Source organism: Danio aesculapii, chromosome 11 (genome assembly GCF_903798145.1).
Source record: "Danio aesculapii chromosome 11, fDanAes4.1, whole genome shotgun sequence".
Classification (NCBI taxonomy): Eukaryota; Metazoa; Chordata; class Actinopteri; order Cypriniformes; family Danionidae; genus Danio; species Danio aesculapii.
In genome coordinates this window covers 32297923-32320162 of record NC_079445.1, presented here as the reverse complement: position 1 = coordinate 32320162, position 22240 = coordinate 32297923, and the positions used below count along the sequence as shown (strand labels likewise).

Here is a 22240-nt window from a genome sequence, read left to right as displayed (position 1 = left end):
GCAGCACCGTAATGACAGAGAGTGCAAGTGCCCGAGAGAGCGAGTGCAGTTGTCACCAGAAGCACGCAGAGAGAGGCTTCAGTCATACCTCCGCAGATTTCCTGTGTGTCTGCATTGTGGCAGATTCTATACAGGACTAATGTTATCTCTGTGAAAAATTGGAAATGTCAAAAAGAAGGGCTCAGAAGAAGGCAGTCTATGGACACTACAGTGTTCATGTGTGCATCCTAAAACTCCTCATTTACAATGCCTCTTGGCCACTGACATTAGCTTCAGTAGGTATGGTGTGAAAAACAAATGGCGGCTGCACTGTAAAACCCAATAGTCAACGTTATCAAATTAAATGAGTGTAGTTAACTCAATTTACTGAAAGTTAATTCTACTCAGGTGAATAGAACTCAGTGTTGAAAGTAACGAGTTAATTAAATACCTCATTAAACTTAAATGGAGTAAGTTCACAGTACTCATATAGATTAGTTTTTTTAACTTTCAAACTTTAAGGTTTGAAGCAATCGGTTTCCTCAAATGTTTTGAGTTGCCTCAACTTATTGGGTTTTACAGTGCTCCGTTGGTTTCTCCGTTAGTTCTCTTCATTTATTTGGTTTTACTGTGTTCAAATTGCTTTATTTACACAAACGGAGTAAATTCACAGTACTCATTAGAATTAATTTTGGAACTTAAATGGTTTGTTGCAATCTGTTTCCTCAAACAGTTTGAGTTACCTTAATTTTTGGGGTTTTACAGTGTGGCTGCTTCTCACTCAGGGCTGTCTATGCTAATGAGGGAGAGATCGTCACAAATGAGCAGGGCTTTCCCCCTCTGACGACATGTACAAAGTCAAAGTGTTTCTGCAGACTGTTTCTATTAAATGTGATTATAAAAAAAATAGAATGAATTCATTTAAAGGCTGGCTATATTCACACATGGTTGCCAGACAACTGTGTTAAACCCCTTATAAAAGTGAATTTTGCATAATAGGTCCCCTATAAGCTACTATTGCCTTTCTAAAGGATAAAACCAGTCTGGTCATTCTCCTCTGACCCCTGGCATCAAAAAGACATTTTCGCTCATTGATTATTTTCTCTTTTTCAGGTCCATTCTCTAAAAAACCTAGACATGACTGTACAATATGTGAAATTCCCAGCAGATCAGAAAAAGAAATACCCTAGACCATCCCATCCGACCCCAACAGACGTGCCATGATAAAAGAGAAATGAATAACCTTTTTTTCCTCATTCTGTTGCTCAGTGTGAACATCAAATCATTAGACATTTGGGATAACAATGATAAATATATAAAAGTATTAAATAAATGAGTTGATCTAGCTTACTTTTATAGTGCTCTTTGTCATTTTGAGAGCTAAGTTGTCACTGTTCACAAAGCAGCAAGCAAACATTTTCCTAACTCCTGTCCCCAAACGAAGGAAAGAACACCGCAGGGGTTGGGAGCAACATGGGGGTGAGTAAATGACAAAATTTACATTTTTAGGTCAAACTGAGCTAACAGTTCATAATCAAGTCAACATGAATCAAAATGAACCCCATTTAGATCTTAATAAATGTCTCTTGTCTTCCTGTGGATAATTTTTCAACAGCACATTATCCTATTTTGTTCCATAATAGTTCATATAAAAACCTAATAACGTTTTCTGCCTCTGAAATCTTCATGTTCAGCTGATGCAATCAACACAACACAGCCAGAGAGCAACAATATAAACCAATAATATTACAGCCTAACAAGTCGAACAATCCAATAAAATCCCAACTACTAAATCCTGTTCTCCATCACATCCTGCTGACTTCTTTGTTTCTTGTGGAAAAATGCACAAGTTTCATGTTCCCTTCAAAATACTCTCTGAACCCGACTGCGTCTTTATTTATACTGTTTGATTATTTGAACTCACTGCCAAAAGCTCTCTCTCACTCTCTCTCTCTGTCCTGTTTCCTGGAAGCATTAGGTAATGCAGTGAGTTGGTCTGGTCCTGTTGTGACTCTGCCTTTAGGGCTGCCGAGGGCAATGTGACCTCACGCAACAGTCCCTCTGCTTCTTTCTGCTGCTAAAACTCTCACAGACAGACAGACAGACGGATAGACCGACAGACACGTAGACTGTCTGAAAATATCAGCTTATAGGTAGTTCCTGATCATGATAAGTTAAATATGTTACAATAGAAGGATCATGAGATCTTATTCAACTCTGTAGGCTTCTAAATGTGAGTTCACAAATGTACACACACAAGCTGACATTATCTGTGTAAAGTGTGTGCAGCACTGAGCATGTAAAAAAATATAAATAAAACTCAACACAAGAACTAAAACAGAGTATGTGGTAAAGAGTAATGCAGTGCACCAGAGTACTGCTAAAGATTAGATTGAGCATTGTCCTGTGATGTGTGGCTATGGACCCTTTTTTTTTCTCTCAAAGCATTTCAGATTTTTTAGATGGAAACCACTAAACCCACAACCCAAAATAGACTAATTACAAAATTGTAAAAAATATATATATAAACAACATATACATATATATATATATATATATATATATATATATATATATATATATATATATATATATATATATATATATATATATATATATATATAAATATATATATTACTGCTTTTGATAAAAATTAATTAGCGTGTACATCACTTTACACACAGGGTTTCAAAATATATTGTTTCAGCGTCAATATCGCAATGTGTGCATCTGCAATAGTCACATCGCAAGATATGCAATGTTGAGTCTGAATTTTAGTTGAACAGGAGCTACAGAATTGTATGTAATCACTGCATTTATATGGAATTCATGTGATTTCTGCTAAAAATGTTTTGTCTTGTTTCCAGTCCAATTATCTACATTTCAAAGCGAAAACAAGATTTTTCTTTACCTCTGTAGCTGATCATTTTGCTTGTTTTATTGAAACTCATTTTCAACTTATTTCTTCTGAAGTTAAAAATAAAACAGTATTTTTTACTTGATCTAAGAATTTTAAGTATTTGGACTAGAAATGAGTCAAAGCAAAGTAAGAAAACCCTTTTTTGCATTTATTCAATGCACTGTGAAATTCAATTTCTGTACCTGAATACTGTTAGACTGCAGAAAACCACCAAATAGCGCTATTCAAACTATCTTGTGAACCTGTGTTCATATTTCAATATTTGTTGCAGGAAATAAAATACCGCAATATCAGTGTTTTCCTATATTGTGCAGCCCTATTACATGTGCAATAAAAACAAATACTACCATTGATTGATATACATACACAGTTGAAGTCAGAATTATTAGCCCCCCTGAATTATTAGCCCCCCTGTTTTACCCCCAATTTCTGTTTAAGGGAGATTTTCTCAACACATTTCTAAACATAATAGTTTTAATAACTCATTTCTAATAACTGATTTAGTTTACAGTAAATAATATTTGACTAGATATTTTTCTAGACACTTCTATACAGCGTAAAATGACATTTAAAGGCCTAACTAGGTTAATTAAATTAACTAGGCAAGTTAGGGTAATAAGGCAAAGTATTGTATAATATTGGTTTGTTCTGTAGTCTATCAAAAAATATAGCTTAAAGAGGCTAATAATTTTGACCTTAAAATTCATTTAAAAAATATTTTAATTGCTTTTATTCTAGCCAAAATAACACAAATAAGACTTTATCCAGAAGAAAAAAATATTATCAGACATACTGTGAAAATGTCCTTGCTCTGTTAAACATCATTTGGGAAAATTTCTGACTTCAACTGTACATGAAAATATACATAAACATGGCAATTATAAAATAATTGCAAGAAACAAAATAGTATAAGGAAAAAAATAAAGTAAAAAAATAAAATAAAAAAATAAATTAAAAAAATAAAGTAAAATGAAATTAAATTAAAAAGTAAAATAAAATAAAAAAGTCAACAAGTCAAAATAAAATAAAGTAAAACAAAATAAAATAAAGTAAAATAAAAAAAAATTATAAATAAAACAAAATAAAAAAGTTAAATAAAGTTAAATTAAATTAAAAAGTAAAATAAAATAAAATAGTCAAATAAAAAAGTAAAATAAATAAATATATAAAGTAAAAAAAAAAGAATAATAAAATAAAATGTTTTAAAGTTAGATAATGAAAGGTTTTGAGTTTGTAAATGTTTCAATACCTCGACTGGCCCGGTCCACATGCTGCAGATCATCCACAAACTTCAGCACTTCTGGGAATTTTTCTTCGCAGATCTCTGCCAGGAAATGCAGAAGGGTGGACTTCTGATCAGTCGATTTAGTGTCCTTCAGCTGGGAGCAAAATAAAGATTGAAAGATAAAAAGAGAGAAGAGGAGGAGGAATTCAATTGTTTTAATGTGACCTCAATAATAAATCAGAATAGGAAAACATATATAAGAATGCAAATATTTGGATGTTCAGAACATTCGAGAAATGGAGCAAAATCAAGAGAATCTTGAAGAAAGCCATCAGTGCCTGCCGCCTTCACGTCTGACAAGTTAATTTGATAGTACACTGAAATCGCCGCCGGACTAGAAAAGCAAGACATTTTCATTGTCAGTTATGATTATCATCATGGCACACGGATGAAAGCCACAGCAAAAAGCATTTGATTAACGCATATAGTGCAAACATTATTAAGCTCTTCTGGGTGGTGCAGCATGACGATTTAGGATGCTTGATTATCACGAGGAGTGAATGAGAGATGGAGCTGAAGGAAAAACAGAGTTACAAACAGGCCCTCATGAAATGAGAGATGAAAATTGGAGAAATCGACTTTCCATCTAGCCCATTTTAGTACTCACCACTATCTCGCACTCTGCCAATTCTTTTAAATGCACGTCTTCTGACAGAAGCTTTGAGCGGGATATACACACTTGGGTTCAACTGGATAATTGCAGTGTCAGAACATTTGGAAGCCATGTGAAGCGTTAGACGGATGGAGGGGGACGAAATGAGATTTGTTTCTCTGCCTGAAAGGTCTTCTCAAAAAAATACGATGAAAAAAATAGTCAGGATCTACAAATTGCTTTCGCACATTTCATCCAAGTAGTATGAAAATGACACAGGAACAAAGAATCCTAAAAATATCTATTCAGATCCTGCAGTCCGAGTCTGCTGATGTCTTTGAAAGCATCTTGAGTATTGGTTCTCGATTGAAAAAAGAATAAAAGAAATAAATAAAATCAACAACATTCATGAGTTTGACGTCTCTGACACAGTGAACCATCCTCCGCTGATGAGATCAAGCAGTGACGTGAGAGTCGCGCGTTCAAAGAGAATGGCTTTCAAATCTTTTGACAAATAAATATGCTCGATAAACCCACTGTGAGCAAAAGACGACGATACTGACAGGTTAAATTCAGAATAAACACAAACAAACAAACTATCAGATCAACAGAGGCAGAGAGAGAACATCAGGACGGGCCCTCAGGCGAGGAACTTGAAAGGCAGAAAACGACACACTTTCTTTGTTACTCCTGCCCATCAGGGACTGTATTGCACTGTGCAGATGTAAGAGATGTAGTCTCTCTCTCTCCCCAAAGTGAGAATGGATCCCTCCATTAGCTCTGATGGACGAGACCCTTAAGTGGATATTAAGACAGGTTTGAGTGCTGACATGAAACATACATGAGCTGAAGATATATTTGTGTATATTACACATCACAAGTTCCTTATACAGAATACACAAACAGAAGTCTATTCAAATGTCTGCGGTCATTATTGTTGATTATTTTTAAAGCAATTATATTGATGAGAAGTGAGAGCATTTCAGATAAGTCTTCTTTTAAACTTTCTGTCAGTGATTTCTGTTAGGGTGGGGCAGTTTTTTCCACGTTATTAAAGTTCTGCTCAGCTTCCACACAACATTTCTGTTAGATATGAGCAAATACCAATGTTACCTTATTGAGTGTAACTAGATGGCAATGTCTGACCTGCAATGCATGCACTGCGACAACGCTTGCACTGTGAGAGGAACATGCACCGACATGTGGCGATTCCATCACTTGCTATTTCCTACGTGAAAGAGCCTTAGGCCCAATCCCAATTCTATTTTTGTACCCCTGCCCCTTCCCCTTCCCATTGGCCCTTGAAACAGAGTGTGAAGGGGAAGGGCTTCAAAATGTACCCCTAAGAATTGGGACAGCACTACAGCACCTGCACACATCATCATATGTCATCGCAATCTCATGCTTCATATGAGATCAGGCGAACACGACTGCTGTAGTTATTCCAGTTATGCTATTTTTTAGTATTTATCTTCAGGAAATCACTGAAGGCATTGATATTATCATAATAATGATATAATGTGGCAATAAGATCGTAACTGTACTGTGCATTTACACAGTGGCCAAACTCAATGTAAATACACCAAAAACAACATTAACGCTATAGCAGACACTGTAAAAACCTCATTCCCAGAAACTAGACTTTTCTGACAGGGTATTCATGTGTCATCGAGTGTCAGAATATTGTGGAACTGCTGTACAGGAGTTATGATTATGGAATATAGATCACGAAATTTAGAGGTTTTTATTTTAGCGTTTTTTAAAAAAAAGCATGACTGTAAAACATGAACGCGGTTATGAATATATTAAAACATATGTTTGTTTGTTGTAAAAATTCGTAATAATGACAAAAATACAAATTTGTGGATCTTCTTACTTCCGGGTGCAGTGATTCTGCCATTGTGGCTGGTGTATTCTGGGAAATTTTCTTACCCCTTGGTTTCAAGTGTGGTCCTAAAAAAAAAATTGCCTTCAAGCTAAATTTTAGACGTGAACGCTAGGTAAGGGGAAGGGCTAAGGGGTAGAATTGGGATTGGGCCTTAATAATGGGTCTTTGTAACTATATTGTGTGGTTTAATACCAATTTATTTCCCTTTTTATTTATTTATTTTTGCATATATTCATTTTGCAGGAGTCCCACAGATATTTTAAGTATCATTCACCTATGAAATATTGCCCTGCTGCATTGGGATCTGCAGCTCTCGAGTCAGACAAGTAGTCAAAACTGGAAGAGAACTGGTGCACTGGACTCATTGACAGCATGTCCTAGGGCTGCACGATCTTGGAAAAATGTGATATTGCGATATACTGTATGTATGTATGTATGTATATATATATATATATATATATATATATATATTTTTTTTTTTTTTTTTTTTTTTTTTAAAGATGGTTTGAATAGCTTTTGAATAGCTATTTGGTGTTTTCTGGTTAGTCTAATAGTAATTAGGTACAGTGTTGCCAGATAAACTGTAGCTGACTTTTTCCAGGCCAAAAGCTGTCCAAAACACAAGCACACATAAAAAGAAAACGCCCAAAATATTAGATTAATATTGTAACATTTTATTTATTTAAACCAAAATTAATCTAGTTACTTTAACTGTCATATTTTTTAACCAACACCAGCAGAACCACAACATAACCAGATCACATCGAAACACTGCCCCCTTTCACCCTCACACTTTGTGTAGATTACACTACCTATTGTTTTACTTTCCAAAATGGGGCATAAATTCATCTCATTTGGCGTTTTTAAATTGTTTTGAACATAATTAGATGCTTCTTGTCAATCTATGTTTGTTCTTGCTGTCAATTTTGGGAAAAATGAACGATAAGTGTCATAATAAACTGATGTTAATTTAACTGCAGGCGCTGTGTGACGTGCGTGCACACGAAAGGAAGTCAGATTTTGTACAATTAATTTTTTTTTTAAAGGTTGCATATAAAAGTTACTTTTCAAAACTGCCAAAGTATTGTTAAAGTGCCAATGCAGTTTTTTACCCACACAATCAAATTCAAAACCACCCAATTTGACAGCACTGATTAGGTGCAAAAATGGAATAATCACAATGCAAAAAAATGCTTTTCTTCCTTTGCTATGTCCTGTTTCTAGTCCAAATATCTAATCATTCTTAGATCAACTAAAAATATTTTGTTTTCACTTTAAGAAATTAATCTTTTTTCCCTTAAATCAAGCAAATGTGGTGATTAAAATAATTTTGTTTTCGCTTTGAAATGTGGATATTTGGACTAGAAACAAGACAAAAATTCTAAGTAAAAAAACACGTTTTTGTTGCATAAATCGTATCAATTCTGGATAAATAATTATTTTAAATAAATCTTTGTTACACCACTAAACATAATTTTTTGAGCTCAAATGTTCTAAGCTCTCTTGAAATGCTCAGTTACATGCCTAAAAAACACAAGCAAACTCTACAAATCACGTGTTGTTGGCTTCTTCAGACTCAACATTGCAGATCTTGCAATGTGAATATTCACATATCGATGTGACTATTCGATATCGATGCTGAAACGATATATATTGTGCAGCCCTAGCAAGTGTTCAGCAAAAAAAAAAAAAAAATAATAATTTTAAAGGGTTGCTATTAAAACCAATTGGGGACATCAAATAGTGAATGCATAGTAACAGTTTATATTTATTTCATCAAGTTATAGCTATACAAGTTATAGCTATACATTTTAAAATATATTAACAACGATATTTCTACCAGGCGGCCCTCCAGCAATATTGCCATGGCCCACGGCTTGAAAACCACTGTTTTATGTAGATAATAAATACAATAGATGATAAAAATAAATCATTCTATGAAGCAAATCAGCATATCTGAAAGACTTCCGAAGGATCATGAGATCCTGAAACTGAAATAATGCCAGCAGAAATTTTGTCATTGAAAGACATGATAAAAGTGCACTTTTGAAAATATTAAAAGATTTCTTTTAAACAATATCTCATTTGTATACACTATAATTAACTTTTTTCTGTTTTTGATCAAATAAATGCAGTCTTGAATTTATAAAACCCTTATTTTAACAACATTAAAACATCTTATCAATCTGAAACAGTAGTGTAATATTCATAAATACAGTACAAACAAGATGATATAGATCAAATGTAGATTCTGTCATTATTAAGTCATTCTAATATCATTCCAAACTAATACGAGACTTGCTTTGTATGGAAACTGTCAAATAATATATAAAAAATGTCGTAAAGTCAGACTATTTATGCTACTTATCATGTTCTCTGAAGCTTATATACAGTAATAGCTCGGTGTGAGGAAGGGACCAAAATTCAGGAGCATTTTCAGACCTTCTGCCCATTATTATCTGAGAGCTATAGTAGCAAAAATGTTAGTGAACGTTCTTCAGATGTTTTACTTTTGAGTTTCACAGGGAAAAAAAAGTAATTCGATTTTGGCACAACATGGGCGAGCAAATAATGACTGACATTTCATTTTTGGGTGATTTCATTAGAAAAAGTCTGAGTGAGAGCGTGTCCACATACAGTCTTTGGTCTTTTATCGGGTCTACTAGGCGACATGATGAGCAGCAAGGCATTTCATTATCCCGGAGAGAGTCACAAGCACAGTGATGGCCGCTCTCTGAGTTTTAGCACCACAGAGAGGAGAAGGAGTGAAAGTCGTAATGAATAAAATGGATGGCTAATAAGAAAGAAAGAGAGAGGCAGATCAAGCCCGATATAAAATCTAGTGTTGAGTAACCATGGAAACCTAAATAAATCTCCATGACTGCTGTGTAATTAATTATACTTCCCATCAGCCCCTCTAGACCTAAATCTGACTATTTCACCCAAACATTCTCATTAGAAAAGCCACCATAATGCTAGGGCAGATAGTAGTGTAATCTGATCTTTATCATAGATTATCATATCTTAATTGTTTTATATTGAGAGCAGACATTAATGAGCAAGTCACTCACTTTGACAAAACAAACAAAAATACATTTAGAAAAAAAAACGCAGCATGGAGCCTAATCCAGTTCGACTATGACTCAGGTTGTACATAAGATATAGTTCATATCACAGAAATAAGAGTGCAGCTTTAATAAATATCAGAATGTTAGTTTAAGGGCTGCAAAATATATAATTTCAGCATAGATATCACAATGTGCGAATCTGCAATAGCCACATCGCAAGATCTGCAATGTTGAGTTGGGATTGTAATTAGCCAGAAAACGCATACGCCTGCATGTGACTATGAAAGATTTCAAACTAATTTAAAGGTACCCTATATTGAAAATCTAGGTATACCAAGGCATAGTAGATTAACAAGAGACCAGAATATCGATATAGACATACTGTGAGCCTCAGAGACCATTGTTTACTTGTTATCATGTAAATCCCACAAGTGTAAAACCCTGAAGGATAATGTGCCAATCAGAAGACAAAACAAACTGACGAGACTAGGCATGGGCCAGTGTAAGATTCTGATGGTATATAACCTTGGATAAAAATATCACGGTTTCACGGTATTGTGATTACTGCTCTAAAATATATTCTTTTTAAATGTTTGGATAAAAAACAAAAACTTTTTTCCCCTTTGAACACGATATATTTTAGTTTTTGAAATATTTATAATATTTTGGAACAGTAAACATGTTAAGCTAAATAATTCAAATGAATCATTGACTGTTGCCGTCTTCATTAGTTTCAAAAACACAGATTTCTTTACAATTCAAAATGGCATCTTTGGAGATTTTTTTTGTGCTGGAGATACTGTTGTCCTAAAAAAACAAACAAAAAAAGGTAAATAAAAAATCTTACATATACCTTAGGAACGGTATTACAGAAAATGTTGGCAGTTTTAAAACCTTGACTTTTCCAAACCGAGGTATACCTTGAAAACGGTTATCGTCCCATGCCTAGACGAGACTCAGGGGCCACGCCCTCCACATTTGCGTGTATGACTACTTTAGGTCATTCATCCAGACTTGACGAGTAGCCACATCATCAACAGAACACAACTCATTTGCAGCTCTGAGATAATTAAAATTCATGCCTCAGGCTGTGGTTGATAAGCAACAATGTTTTCTAGCGAGAAAACAATGATAGTTTCCCTCCATATTTAACTTACTAAGTATGAGGGACTTTTATTTTGAAAACGCAACCGCAGATTGTTTATTATGACGTAATGCAGACATATATGAGCTTGTAGGTAAGAGGACAGTCTTTATTTTCCATTTAGTCAGGTTTGTTAATATAATGCTAATGGATTATGTATCATTTTGCACACAGAAGACCTGAATTACTGCTGAATGAATGTTTTTTTAACCAATCATTTAAACATCCATGAACCATTTGGAAAGTCAGTCACTTGCTGTGCAAATCAATGAGTTATTTTAAACAACGCTTTCAAATTATTGAGTTTAATCAATGATTAGGTAAATCAAACATTATTGTGTCAAATATATATGACAAGCTTAAACCAGTCAAGGTCTTAGCACAAAAACACTCGCCATAACATTGTTCTATTATGCTTAATAAATAAAACAAGATGCTAGAGGTGGTAAAGTTCAAATATTTGTATCAAGTTGTTTCAGTACAGGACCTTTCGTTTACTGTAAAATATTGAATGCATACTTTTTACATGCAGAACAAGGACAGTTCAAATTCCTACATGAACATATTAGGTGGCGCACTACATCTGTATCGCTCTTTTATTCATTGTTATTCCTCCACATTCATTTTTTTAAAAACACCATACATACAGCAAACTAGCCTAGCCTATAGCCATTGCTTACTTTTGTCTTTAAGATTGAAATCACAGAGAAATGCAAGCTTATTTGACATTATATGACAGATCTGAGTGTGTCTGAGCTTCTGACAGAGCTTCTAATCATTTATCGTTGCTTGATATCGCAGCAATGATGCTCAGTTGTTCAGTTTCTACAGTGTGAGCATTTGAACTGTATGAAAGTTTGTCAGTGTGAGCACACAACACTGTCCTGACAAACAGATCTTTGCACATGAAGACTAGTGATGCCTTAATATCCCGAAGGCACTATAATTTTGTATTATATTTTATTTTTACCTGTATTAAAAACAGAACACGAAAAAAAAATTATATATATACATATATATATATATATATATATATATATATATATATATATATATATATATATATATATATATATATATATATATATATATACACATACATACACATACATATATATATATATATATATATATATATATATATATATATATATATATATATATATATATATATACATACATACATACATACATACATACATACATACATACATACATACATACATACATACATACATACATACATACATACATACATACATACATACATACATACATACATACATACATACATATATATATATATATATATATATATATATATATAAAATCTGGGGCAGACTTAGTGATTTGGGGCATCTAAGCAATTCCAGGCATGAGGCCCTAGCATTGAAACTCCTCTCAATATTCATGTTTTTTTTTTTTTTTATTTTTTTTTATTAACTACATGTTAAAAACATATTTCAAGTGGAACCTTTTTAATGTAAAATTAATACAATAAATTCCCAAATAAACAACAAGCTCAAACTATTTACAATTAATTAGCCTTACTTGTAATTTGAGATTAGATTTTAATATTTGCATGTGCAGCACGGGAGAAATCTTCCACTATTAATGAATTAACTGGCACTATTAATGCCAGTTTAGAAAAAAAGTATTAACATTAAACTATTAATGGTTATAGACAAATTTTACAACACGATAGACAACATATAAAATAGCTTTAGGATGATTAATATAGGCTTCTTGGCATTGGTCAGGGCCCCCTATTTTCCCAGGGTCCTATGCGGTTGCTTACCTCGCTTATTGGTCAACTCCGCCCTTGTATATAAGATATATAAAATTTAGAAATTAAAATTGCCTTTTTGCTGACATCCTAAACACAATGTTGACTAAAATGTACTGCAGAATTCTTTTATCCATGCAGTAAATTTGTTTTTCAAATGACTGAAATATATTTAGACCTGTCCTAACTGCATTCTTTTTTTGGAATTTAATTAAAAGGAAAGTTTTATTATTTTTATTTCATATATTTGAGAATGATTTTATTCACTGGTAAATCTTAATTTAAATATATTTATTTGTTTAGTTGACACAGGCAGGTGTTTTATTTTTAATTGTTTTAAACTGCTGATATTAACAAATGTTAATAATAATTAAAAAATGACAAGAAAGTTTTGCATTTCTTCCTTACCAATACATGTTTTTTGTGTACTGTTCCAGCCCTACATCATTCTTTGCCTACTGCTAAGGTGTTCTCTGTGCAAAAGGATACAGCCAATATCCATTAGCATTGCATTAACAAACCTGACTAAATAGAAAATGAAGACTGTCCTCTTACCGACAAGCTCATATATGTCTGCATTACGTCATTACTCTGAGACTTATCTCAGAAAACAGAAGAAGAAGCCACAAAGTGGTTTTTGGTCTCTGCACTTTGATAGATGCCAGAAGATACGACTATTGTGGTCTTGAGTGCTTGATAGTGTTAAATCAAATGAGATCTTCTCCAACGGCAGGCGTCTCCAGTGAGAGCCACTTTAGATGGGCCGACCGATAGGGGTCAAGGTAACGGGAAATGTGCGGGAGGCGAGTGAAGGACGCACAAGCAGCAGCCGGACGCTCCAGTCTGATGGTGACTCAGCTTTGGCTCCTTTACAAACTTCAGACGAACATAAATTATCATCTTATCGGCTTCTTCCCAAAAACAGAAAGCAGGAGGAGAGAGTTTGATGGAAAATGCCCATGGTTCAAGAATAAATAGATAAGCAGAAGCAAATAATTCACAAAAATGAGAAGGCAGAACACATAAATGACTTTAAGACTGGATGAAATTATAACGCTGTTGGAAGTTCTCATAGACAACATTTAATATGTCTCTAGGAAACCAGAACCAGCCTCTTGATTTCATGCAGTTTTTAAAGCAGTTGTATTAGAAATGCATAGACTTGCATCTGACAATGCTTTCAGCCACAAAGAACTGCATTTAACATATTTGACAATATTTCAATACATTGGAGTACTTTGTGTACACAAAATAGGGACAAAAGTGTGTCTGTGTGGGCCTGGATATGAAGCACAAATGGCTGTTGTGACTCAAATACAAACTCTTTCTCTGTGTACAAACCTTGCAGAGCGAACTGAGGTTGTAGCCAAAGGACTGGGCGTTCCTCGATCCGGCGTTCATGAAGTTCCCCGTGAGCAGAATGAGCTCCAGGAGCCTGCTGAAAGGTTTGCTCTTCCTCACTTCATCGCAGGCTGCATTCACCGCCATGATGTCTGGACGCAAGTGATTGACCTGCTCCTCAAACTGCAGCTTGAACAGGATGGAGTTGAGTCTGGGCCTCAGACGTTTCACACTGCTCATCTAGAAGACAACAAAGGTGAAAACAAGCAAAAATATCAAATAGTATGTTTGAGATATTAAATATAATGACGCTTGTAAATACAATTGTACAAGCATACTTTGTTGTTGAATTAAACAAGAACAGTGGGAGAAAAACGTATTGAACATGTCGTTTTTCTCATAACACATATTTCTAAAGGTGCTGTTGACATGAAACTTTCACAGGATGTTGGTAAACAACCAAAGAAATCCATATGTGCAAAGAGAAACAAAACCAATTAGTTTACAAATTAATACAATGATACAATGAAACGATGCATGAAAAAAGTATTGAACACATGAAGATAGGGAGGTGTAGAAAGGCAGTGAAAGCCCAGACAACAGCTGAAATCTCTCAGTAGTTCTTCAGCAACCCTCTGCCCTTCGTCAGTGATGAAGATGAAACCACGGTGGACATTTAAGCAAGACAATGATATAAAACACAGCCTTCAGAGAAAGAAAATCAAGCTGTAGAATGGCCCAGCCAATCACCTGAATTAAATCAATAGAAAATACAAATTAAAGCTCAGATTTGATAAATGAGACCCCCAGAACTGTCAAGATTATCACACTCTGTTGAAGTCTGTGAAAAACTCACACCTGAGAAATTCATGTGACTTCATTCACCATATGAGAGGCGTCTTTAAGCTGCCATCACCAAAAAAGCCTTTCATATAAAGTATTAAATACATTTCAGTAGTACTTTTTCCCTTTGTTATTATTTTTGGGAGTATTTTTTATTTCTGTGCTTGTATTGTTTGGGTTTTCACCCAAATCTGGTTCAATTACATGTCAACAGCTCCTTTAGAAATAATATTTGCAGGAAAAAAAACATGATATGGTCAATACTTATTCACCCCACTGTATATTTGCAGTTCTGCTACTTTACAGTACATAAATGTATGGATGCTTGTTTCCACTGCAAACAGAAAATTTAAAGTAGGCTTTTTCTTTAATATGATTTTTTTATGAGAGCATTTTTCATTCATTCATTCATTTTCTTTTCAGCTTAGTCTCTTTATTAAACTGGGGTCGTCACAGTGTAATGAACCGCCAACTTATCCAGCATATGTTTTACGGAGCGGATGCCCTTCCAGCTGCAACCAATCACTAGGAAACATCCATACACACTCATACACTACGGGGAATTTAGCTTACCCAATTCACCTATACCACATTTTTGAACTTGTGGGGGAAACCAGAACACCCGGGGGAAACCGGAGCACTCGGAGGAAACCCAGGAGAACATGCAAACTCCACACAGAAATGCCAACTGACGCAGCTCTGGGCTCGAACCAGCGACCTTCTTGCTGTGAGGCGATTGTGCTACCCACTGTGTTACCCACTGCACCACAGTGCTGCCCATGAGAGCATTATTTACCATTTATTTGTACTACAAGAATAAGGCAACAATTGCATACTGTAAAAGTATTGTAAAAGTGCAAAGTGCATATTATTATGTCACACTTGCATTGCAAAAATGCTGACAGCATCAGATAAATGGTTCAATTTAAAATGTTTTCATTTATAGTAAAATCCTTTTCAATAATGAGTACAACAGCATGTGCGAACGTAAGCCAAAGCCTGCATGCAAATATGTGTGTATGTGTATGTTGTGTATTTAAGTGTTGGGAGGGAGGGTTGAGGAGGACACAATTTGCCCCATAAAAGCCAATTAGTTATCACAAATTAAGGGTGTAATTAAGATACTCCAATACTGAGATGTGATTAATATGTCTAGAGTTGTTTTCCATAATCAGATATCATCTCGCGTACTTGCACGCACAGTGCAATCAGTCTGCATGTGTGTATAAATAAATCCAGGGAGCATTTCATCATCCGAGACCAAAAAAATAAATAAATAAAAAAACTAAAGCACAACAAATCCAAACTGAAACAAAGGAGCTGATGGAAAAGGGGGAAATAAGACGAGGAAAAGAAAATAGGGCAAAGTGAAATGCCTAATTTATGTGCTTAAATATTCACACTTTTAGCAGCCATCTTCTGTGTGTCAGACAGAGCTAATCTACAATAAAACAGACTCCGAATCAAATCTCTCCCAACTATAAAAAATTGATGGGGATGTGTACACTCTCCCCTCAGAAATGATGCCCGCAATCACCACATACAAGTAATTATTCATCAAAGTGTCTAGTAGACAGAAAGGCAGATAAACATACACTTGCCTGTATTTTTTTTAGGTACACTTTTGCTACAACTGTCTTAATGCAGTATTTCCCAACCATGTTCCCGGAGACACACCAATAGTACATATTTTGGATGTCTCCCTTATCTGACCCATTCATTTCAGGTTCTGGAGTCTCTTCTAATGTTCTGATGAGTTGATTCAGGTGTGTTTGATTAGGGCAAGGTTGAAAATGTGAACTATTGGTTTGCCTTCAGGAACAGGGCTGGGGAAACACTGCCTTAATGGACCCAGATTTCTGGGTTTCTCAGCAGGAGAAATCGTCATAGTTGGGTAAACAAAAAAGAGGAGTGATGGGAGAATACCAAGGTTGATTTTATTATTTTTTTGCATTCCCGTTTGTTTAAACAATAAAAAAACGAGTTCACGAGTTTTCACGAGTTCAAAATTAGGAAAACAATTGTGTGAGACCGGTAACGGCAGCAGGAAGTGAGAGCAATAGCCCCTTTCACACAGTAAATATCCGGAAAATTTGCAGAACGACTTTACCGGTAAATTCAAATATGTGCTGTTCACACAGACAAGGACGTTCCGGATTTTTTCCCAGAAAGGGCCATTCACAGATCCATTCCAAAATACCTGTAAATTCTGACATCACTAACCAAAACTGAGCTCTAAACAGCTGTGCTTGTATTAAACATGAAGGTCTTTTTCTTGATGGTTTCACTTTTTCTTAAAACTTTAGCATTCATGCTGCTGCTTTTGTCCCAAGGAAGAACCAAATAACGGATATTGTGAACAACATCAATGAAAAGATATGGAGGAAAACTATTGCATACTAAGATGTACATTTGAGTTCATGCACTCGCGTCATGCAGGTAAACTCACAGCGGTTTATCATTCATAAGCATTTTATTTGTCATTTTTTACAAATTTGGCACAAATAAGCAACATAGACACATTAAATGATTAACAAGCTGCAGCTAAATGTGTCTGGAGAAAGATTTAAAGTCGTTTACTTTCATAAACAGCTTGATTGTCCAGAGTAGACCAGATTGGTCAGAGTAGATGACCACGTCAGCGCGTTTTAAATGTGAATGTGCTCTTTCCGGCAATTTTCCATTTGTGCTGGGAAATTACCGGTAATGGTACATCATCTTTTTCCGAAAAATCGCCGGTAATTTTGTCTGTATGTGTGAAAGGGGTTAATGCCAAATGTACTGTCCAACCCATAAAATAGACTCATGATTGGAAACAGTAATTATTCATTTTCATGCAATTATGTTACAAAAAGTATAGCTTTGTAAATATATATATATATATATATATATATATATATATATATATATATATATATATATATATATATATATATATATATATATATACATATATATACACACACACTTTTTTAGTCAAATTATTAAAAAGTTTCAAGGATTTAAAATGCTGATGACATTTAAATGCATCATCACACTATGTAAAGGATCAATTCTTCAAGATTTAACAAAATTCTGGAAGAAAATCCTCAGCAGATTTGGTCTATATTGACAGCATCGCACAGTTGCTGCAGATTTGTAAGCCGCACCTTCATGATGCAAAGCTCCCATTCCACCACATCCCAAAGGTACTCTACTGAAGTGAAATCTGGTGGCTGTGAAGTCAGTTTGAGTATAATGAGCTCATGGTTATGTTTAAGAAACCAATCTGAGATTATTTGAGCATTTTTTACTGTGCTGGCAGTAAGACAATTATCAGGTCTCAGATCCTGCAGTGGTCATAAAGAGATGGACATGGTCACCAACAATCCATAAGTAGGCTGTGGTGTGGAAACAATACTCAGTAAGTAAATTTTCACCAAACCAACAGACAAACACCAGCAGCCTGAACCACTGATACATGGCAAGCTGCTGCTGTAGCTCATCTGCTTCAAGGTTTGATTTTTTCAGAGATGCTCCTCTACAGAGCTCAGGCTTAACAAGTCATTATGTATCAATATACTGTTGCTTACTATCAGCTAAACCAGTCTGGTCATTCTCCTCTGACATAAAAGTATTGTCACCCACAAACCTCCCGCTCACTAAATATTTCTGATCCCTTCTCTAACTCCTATCAATGTGCAATTTGGACCAGCCACTTGGCAAAAACAACCACATCAGATTAAAAAACACACATCTGCCCCATTTCTATGCTTAGTTTGTACCTCAGAATGAATTATTATTATTATTATCATCCAAGTAGAATGTTGTTTTTTAAAGCAGAGAAAAAAATTACATATTATTAAAACAACAAACAGCTACTTTTGTTTTCTTCTTTAGAATAAGCGATGCACTGATCAACTGTATACAACAACACCAGAAAATAAAGACACTAAACAGGGTCAATTTAGACATTATGTTGTCTAGACATTTCACACCTCAATTAGAATGGCATCTTCAGTAGCAAATATTCTCTTTGATCAGTGCTGGGAGCCTTTTCGCAGTCTAGTTCAAAGTAACACATTATTTCTGAACAAAAGCAGCTTTGTATATGTGGGTGTTTCTTTAACTACAGACACCTCTGGCTTTGTGGACTTCAAAACCTGGTTAACCAGTCACAGTTAAAAAATAAAACGGATTTATTCAGTTCAACAATCAAACTGACAGTTCACAAACAACCATTTCATATCTCATTAAAGCGCATACATTTATTTATTATTATTTGTTTATTTTATTATTTATTTAACCTTTTGTTTAGGTCAAACAGTTAAACACCTTGGATAAAGACAGAATGATAAAGCATATACCAAAAAAGGATGCAATAACCTGAATAGGAATAAATTGGATGGCAAAAACAGGCAATAAAAAGTGCATGAATAAAGACTGTATTTGTTTGATCTGGTTAATGAATACTGTAATATTAATAAATATTAAACAATTAAAAAGCATTGTTAATGTATTCATGTGACAGCAAGTTTCTAGAAGACATCAATCAGTAGTCATTCATAAACTGGTGGTCAAAAGACATTTCTTATAAATATTAATGCGGAAAACAGACGTGCCACTAGACAACAACACTGAGTACGTTTACATTGACACCAATAATCTACTTTTAATATGATTAAGACAATACTCTGATTAAGAGTTTACCATGTAATCAGCAATTTTAGATTAATTTAATTTGACTAAAGTCATAATCAAGTGGAGTATGCCAATTTTAGTTGCAGTTTTGAAGTGCAGTACAGACATGTGAATTGAATACAGTCAACTAATCAAACTATTACCGTAATGCAAGATTTTCGCATCATTTTGCAGCAGGAGAGTCTATACCAAAGATGCCCAAAATAGGCACAGCGGTTTGGTCAACCATCCTTTCTAAGAAGAGAGTGATGGGAAAGTTGGGGGCGAATGCCTTTAACTGAGATTGTAATTTCTAATAAAACACAACCTTTTTCAATTGTTTTATTGCCAAGCTACACAAAAAAGCGAACTAAAATTAAATGTTTTAATTAGTGATGTTGTAAATTAGTCCAATTTTTAAAAAATGTAAATACTGCCACACTACGGGCAGAGATCAGTGCAGAAGACATCAGCAAGACATCAAATCGAGGCAAAAACAGGTGCAGCTTGTCTCGTGTATTCAGCATTGAACTCAATTCTGTTATAAATGTGATTGTTTTTGTTTTTACTGTCATAAATTTAATATAAAAAAATGCTGCACTAGTTAATATAATAGCAATGGTTTGTAGTTATTTTTAAATATTATTAATTACCCATGGCAACTTTAATGCAACACAGTTTGGTATATGTACCTTCGGCCCACAGCCCTCACCCAAGTCTTTCATAAGAAAAAGTTTGGGCACATGTGGTCTATACACAAATGGCTGTTTGACACTATTCTCCCCCATACGGCGTGTGGTCTCAAATTCCATTAAAACAACAATCTTCCAGCAGTTCATACTCGCATCCAATATCTCATTTGTCATGGGGACATGCATGAAATGTTCCCGTATGAAAGTGAAAGTGCCAAACTGCAGTTAAAGTCAACAAATTAAAAATGAAACACCCGAAATTACATGAAACTCCAGTGGACTTGTGGATAGCGTGGTGACGTGAATCGAATTATGTGCTATAACGTAAAATGGGATCATGAAAGGAACATTCAAAAAGTAACTCATGTAAACACAATCATATTATTGTCTTGTTCAGATTAAGGCAAATAATTTGGTTACTGATGTCCATGTAAACCTTGTCATTTCTGGGTTTTTTTTTTTATTGAAATAATTCTGTTTTGGAGAAGTATACCACATAATTCCAAACTCCAAAACTGAATAGTTTTATGCACCCTTTACAGAATTATCTTTTTTTCAGTTTAACTACTTACAATTTCACATTATTTTGATGAATTACATACCGTTTATTTCAGAAAACAAGTTTTTTTTTTCTTTTTTGCTACTCTTCACATAAACATAATGCATGTTGTGCATAAAAGTACATGAAACCAATTCAAATCCATCCACCCTTAGGGGAAACGGCATGATTCCAGCTAAACTCTACAGCACCGAGTCCTCAAGGTAAGACATTCAAATCACCCTTTAAACTCAAATGCACCTGCAGACAGGGTGGAGGTAACACTGGTGTGCTGCCACTCAGCATGTGACTGTATTCAGACGGGAACAACTTTTCCGCTGTTTTAAGTATTATTCTTTATCAGGAAGCTAAATCATCATTTCACACAACCACCCAGAGTGCCTGCTCAACAACAGAGGGGTTTCAAATGCGTGTGTGTGTGTGTGTGTGAGCGTCCCAGCAGACCCTGAACACACTCTTTGCATCTCTAGTGTATATGGCCTGCTGGAAGACTCAATAGGTTTCGGGAAAACACACACACACACACACCTGTTTTATCTTCCAGCCTCTATTGTCTGGCTGAGTTCGTTTGCCTGATTTAAACTTTTTCTCTTTGTGCACCTTGAACTTAGACCTGCTAAAAAACGGTTGCTATGGCAACAGGAGATTTCTCTTCTCCAAGAGTTTTCCGGTAAGATGTGTAATTCTTTACGCTCAGCTTCACCTGACTAAAGCGAAACAGTTTATCAGAAGCTAAAAATACCGCATGCAGCCATTAAAAGTGTTTATTTGGAGAATCAAAACAGATGGCTAAAATAGAAGCGTCTCACACACACACACACACAATTAAAAAAACAAGCTTACACACAAACACCTCATAGGATCTTCAGGCACTGGTAGTTGCACATGCTATAATGTAAGGTCCACTTAGCAGGCAGCAAACAAAGAGTTCAGAGTTCTAGCTCCAGAAAAGAACAAAGAGTACAAAACTGCTTGCAATGGCACTATGAGAGATTAAGAATTCCCTTTGAACTGGATAGTTCTCTGAACTGCAAATGCATCGTTTCCTGCTGCCCACGCATGCATAAACCGCTGCACCTTATCCCTCATTATATAATAAACACCCCAAACACAATGACAGGCCACACTGTTGCATGAAACAACTCTTGTCTCTTTCTTTTACTTCCAATTAAATGTTTTAAAACAAGCTTATCCTGCTCACCAAGGCTGCATTTATTTCATCAAAAATACAGTACAAATTGTAAAATGTCATTGCACTATAAAATAACTGTTCAAAGTACTTTATCATTTAATTGAATTATTTATTCCAGTGACTTCACAGATAATTTAGCTTCATTACTCCAGTCTTCAGAGTGACACATTCCTTCAGAAATCACTCTAGTACTAATAATAATAATTATTATTATTATTAATAATGACTGAAGTAATCATTTTATTTGAAGCTACATACTGAAGCTACATACTGAAGCTACTTATTTGAAGCT

At 34.8% G+C, this 22240-nt stretch overlaps 1 protein-coding gene across 3 annotated transcripts in view; it reads right to left on the bottom strand.

The window, feature by feature from the left end:
* Positions 1-22240, bottom strand: part of diaph3 (diaphanous-related formin 3) — a 475404-nt gene that overhangs the window by 180875 nt on the left and 272289 nt on the right. For all 3 annotated transcript variants that reach the window (XM_056468166.1, XM_056468167.1, XM_056468168.1), the window contains 2 exons: positions 14004-14243; positions 4149-4278 (listed from right to left, as the gene is read on the bottom strand). In XM_056468166.1, coding sequence (XP_056324141.1) covers positions 4149-4278; positions 14004-14243 — 370 coding nt within the window. The remainder of the gene's footprint in view (positions 1-4148; positions 4279-14003; positions 14244-22240) is intronic.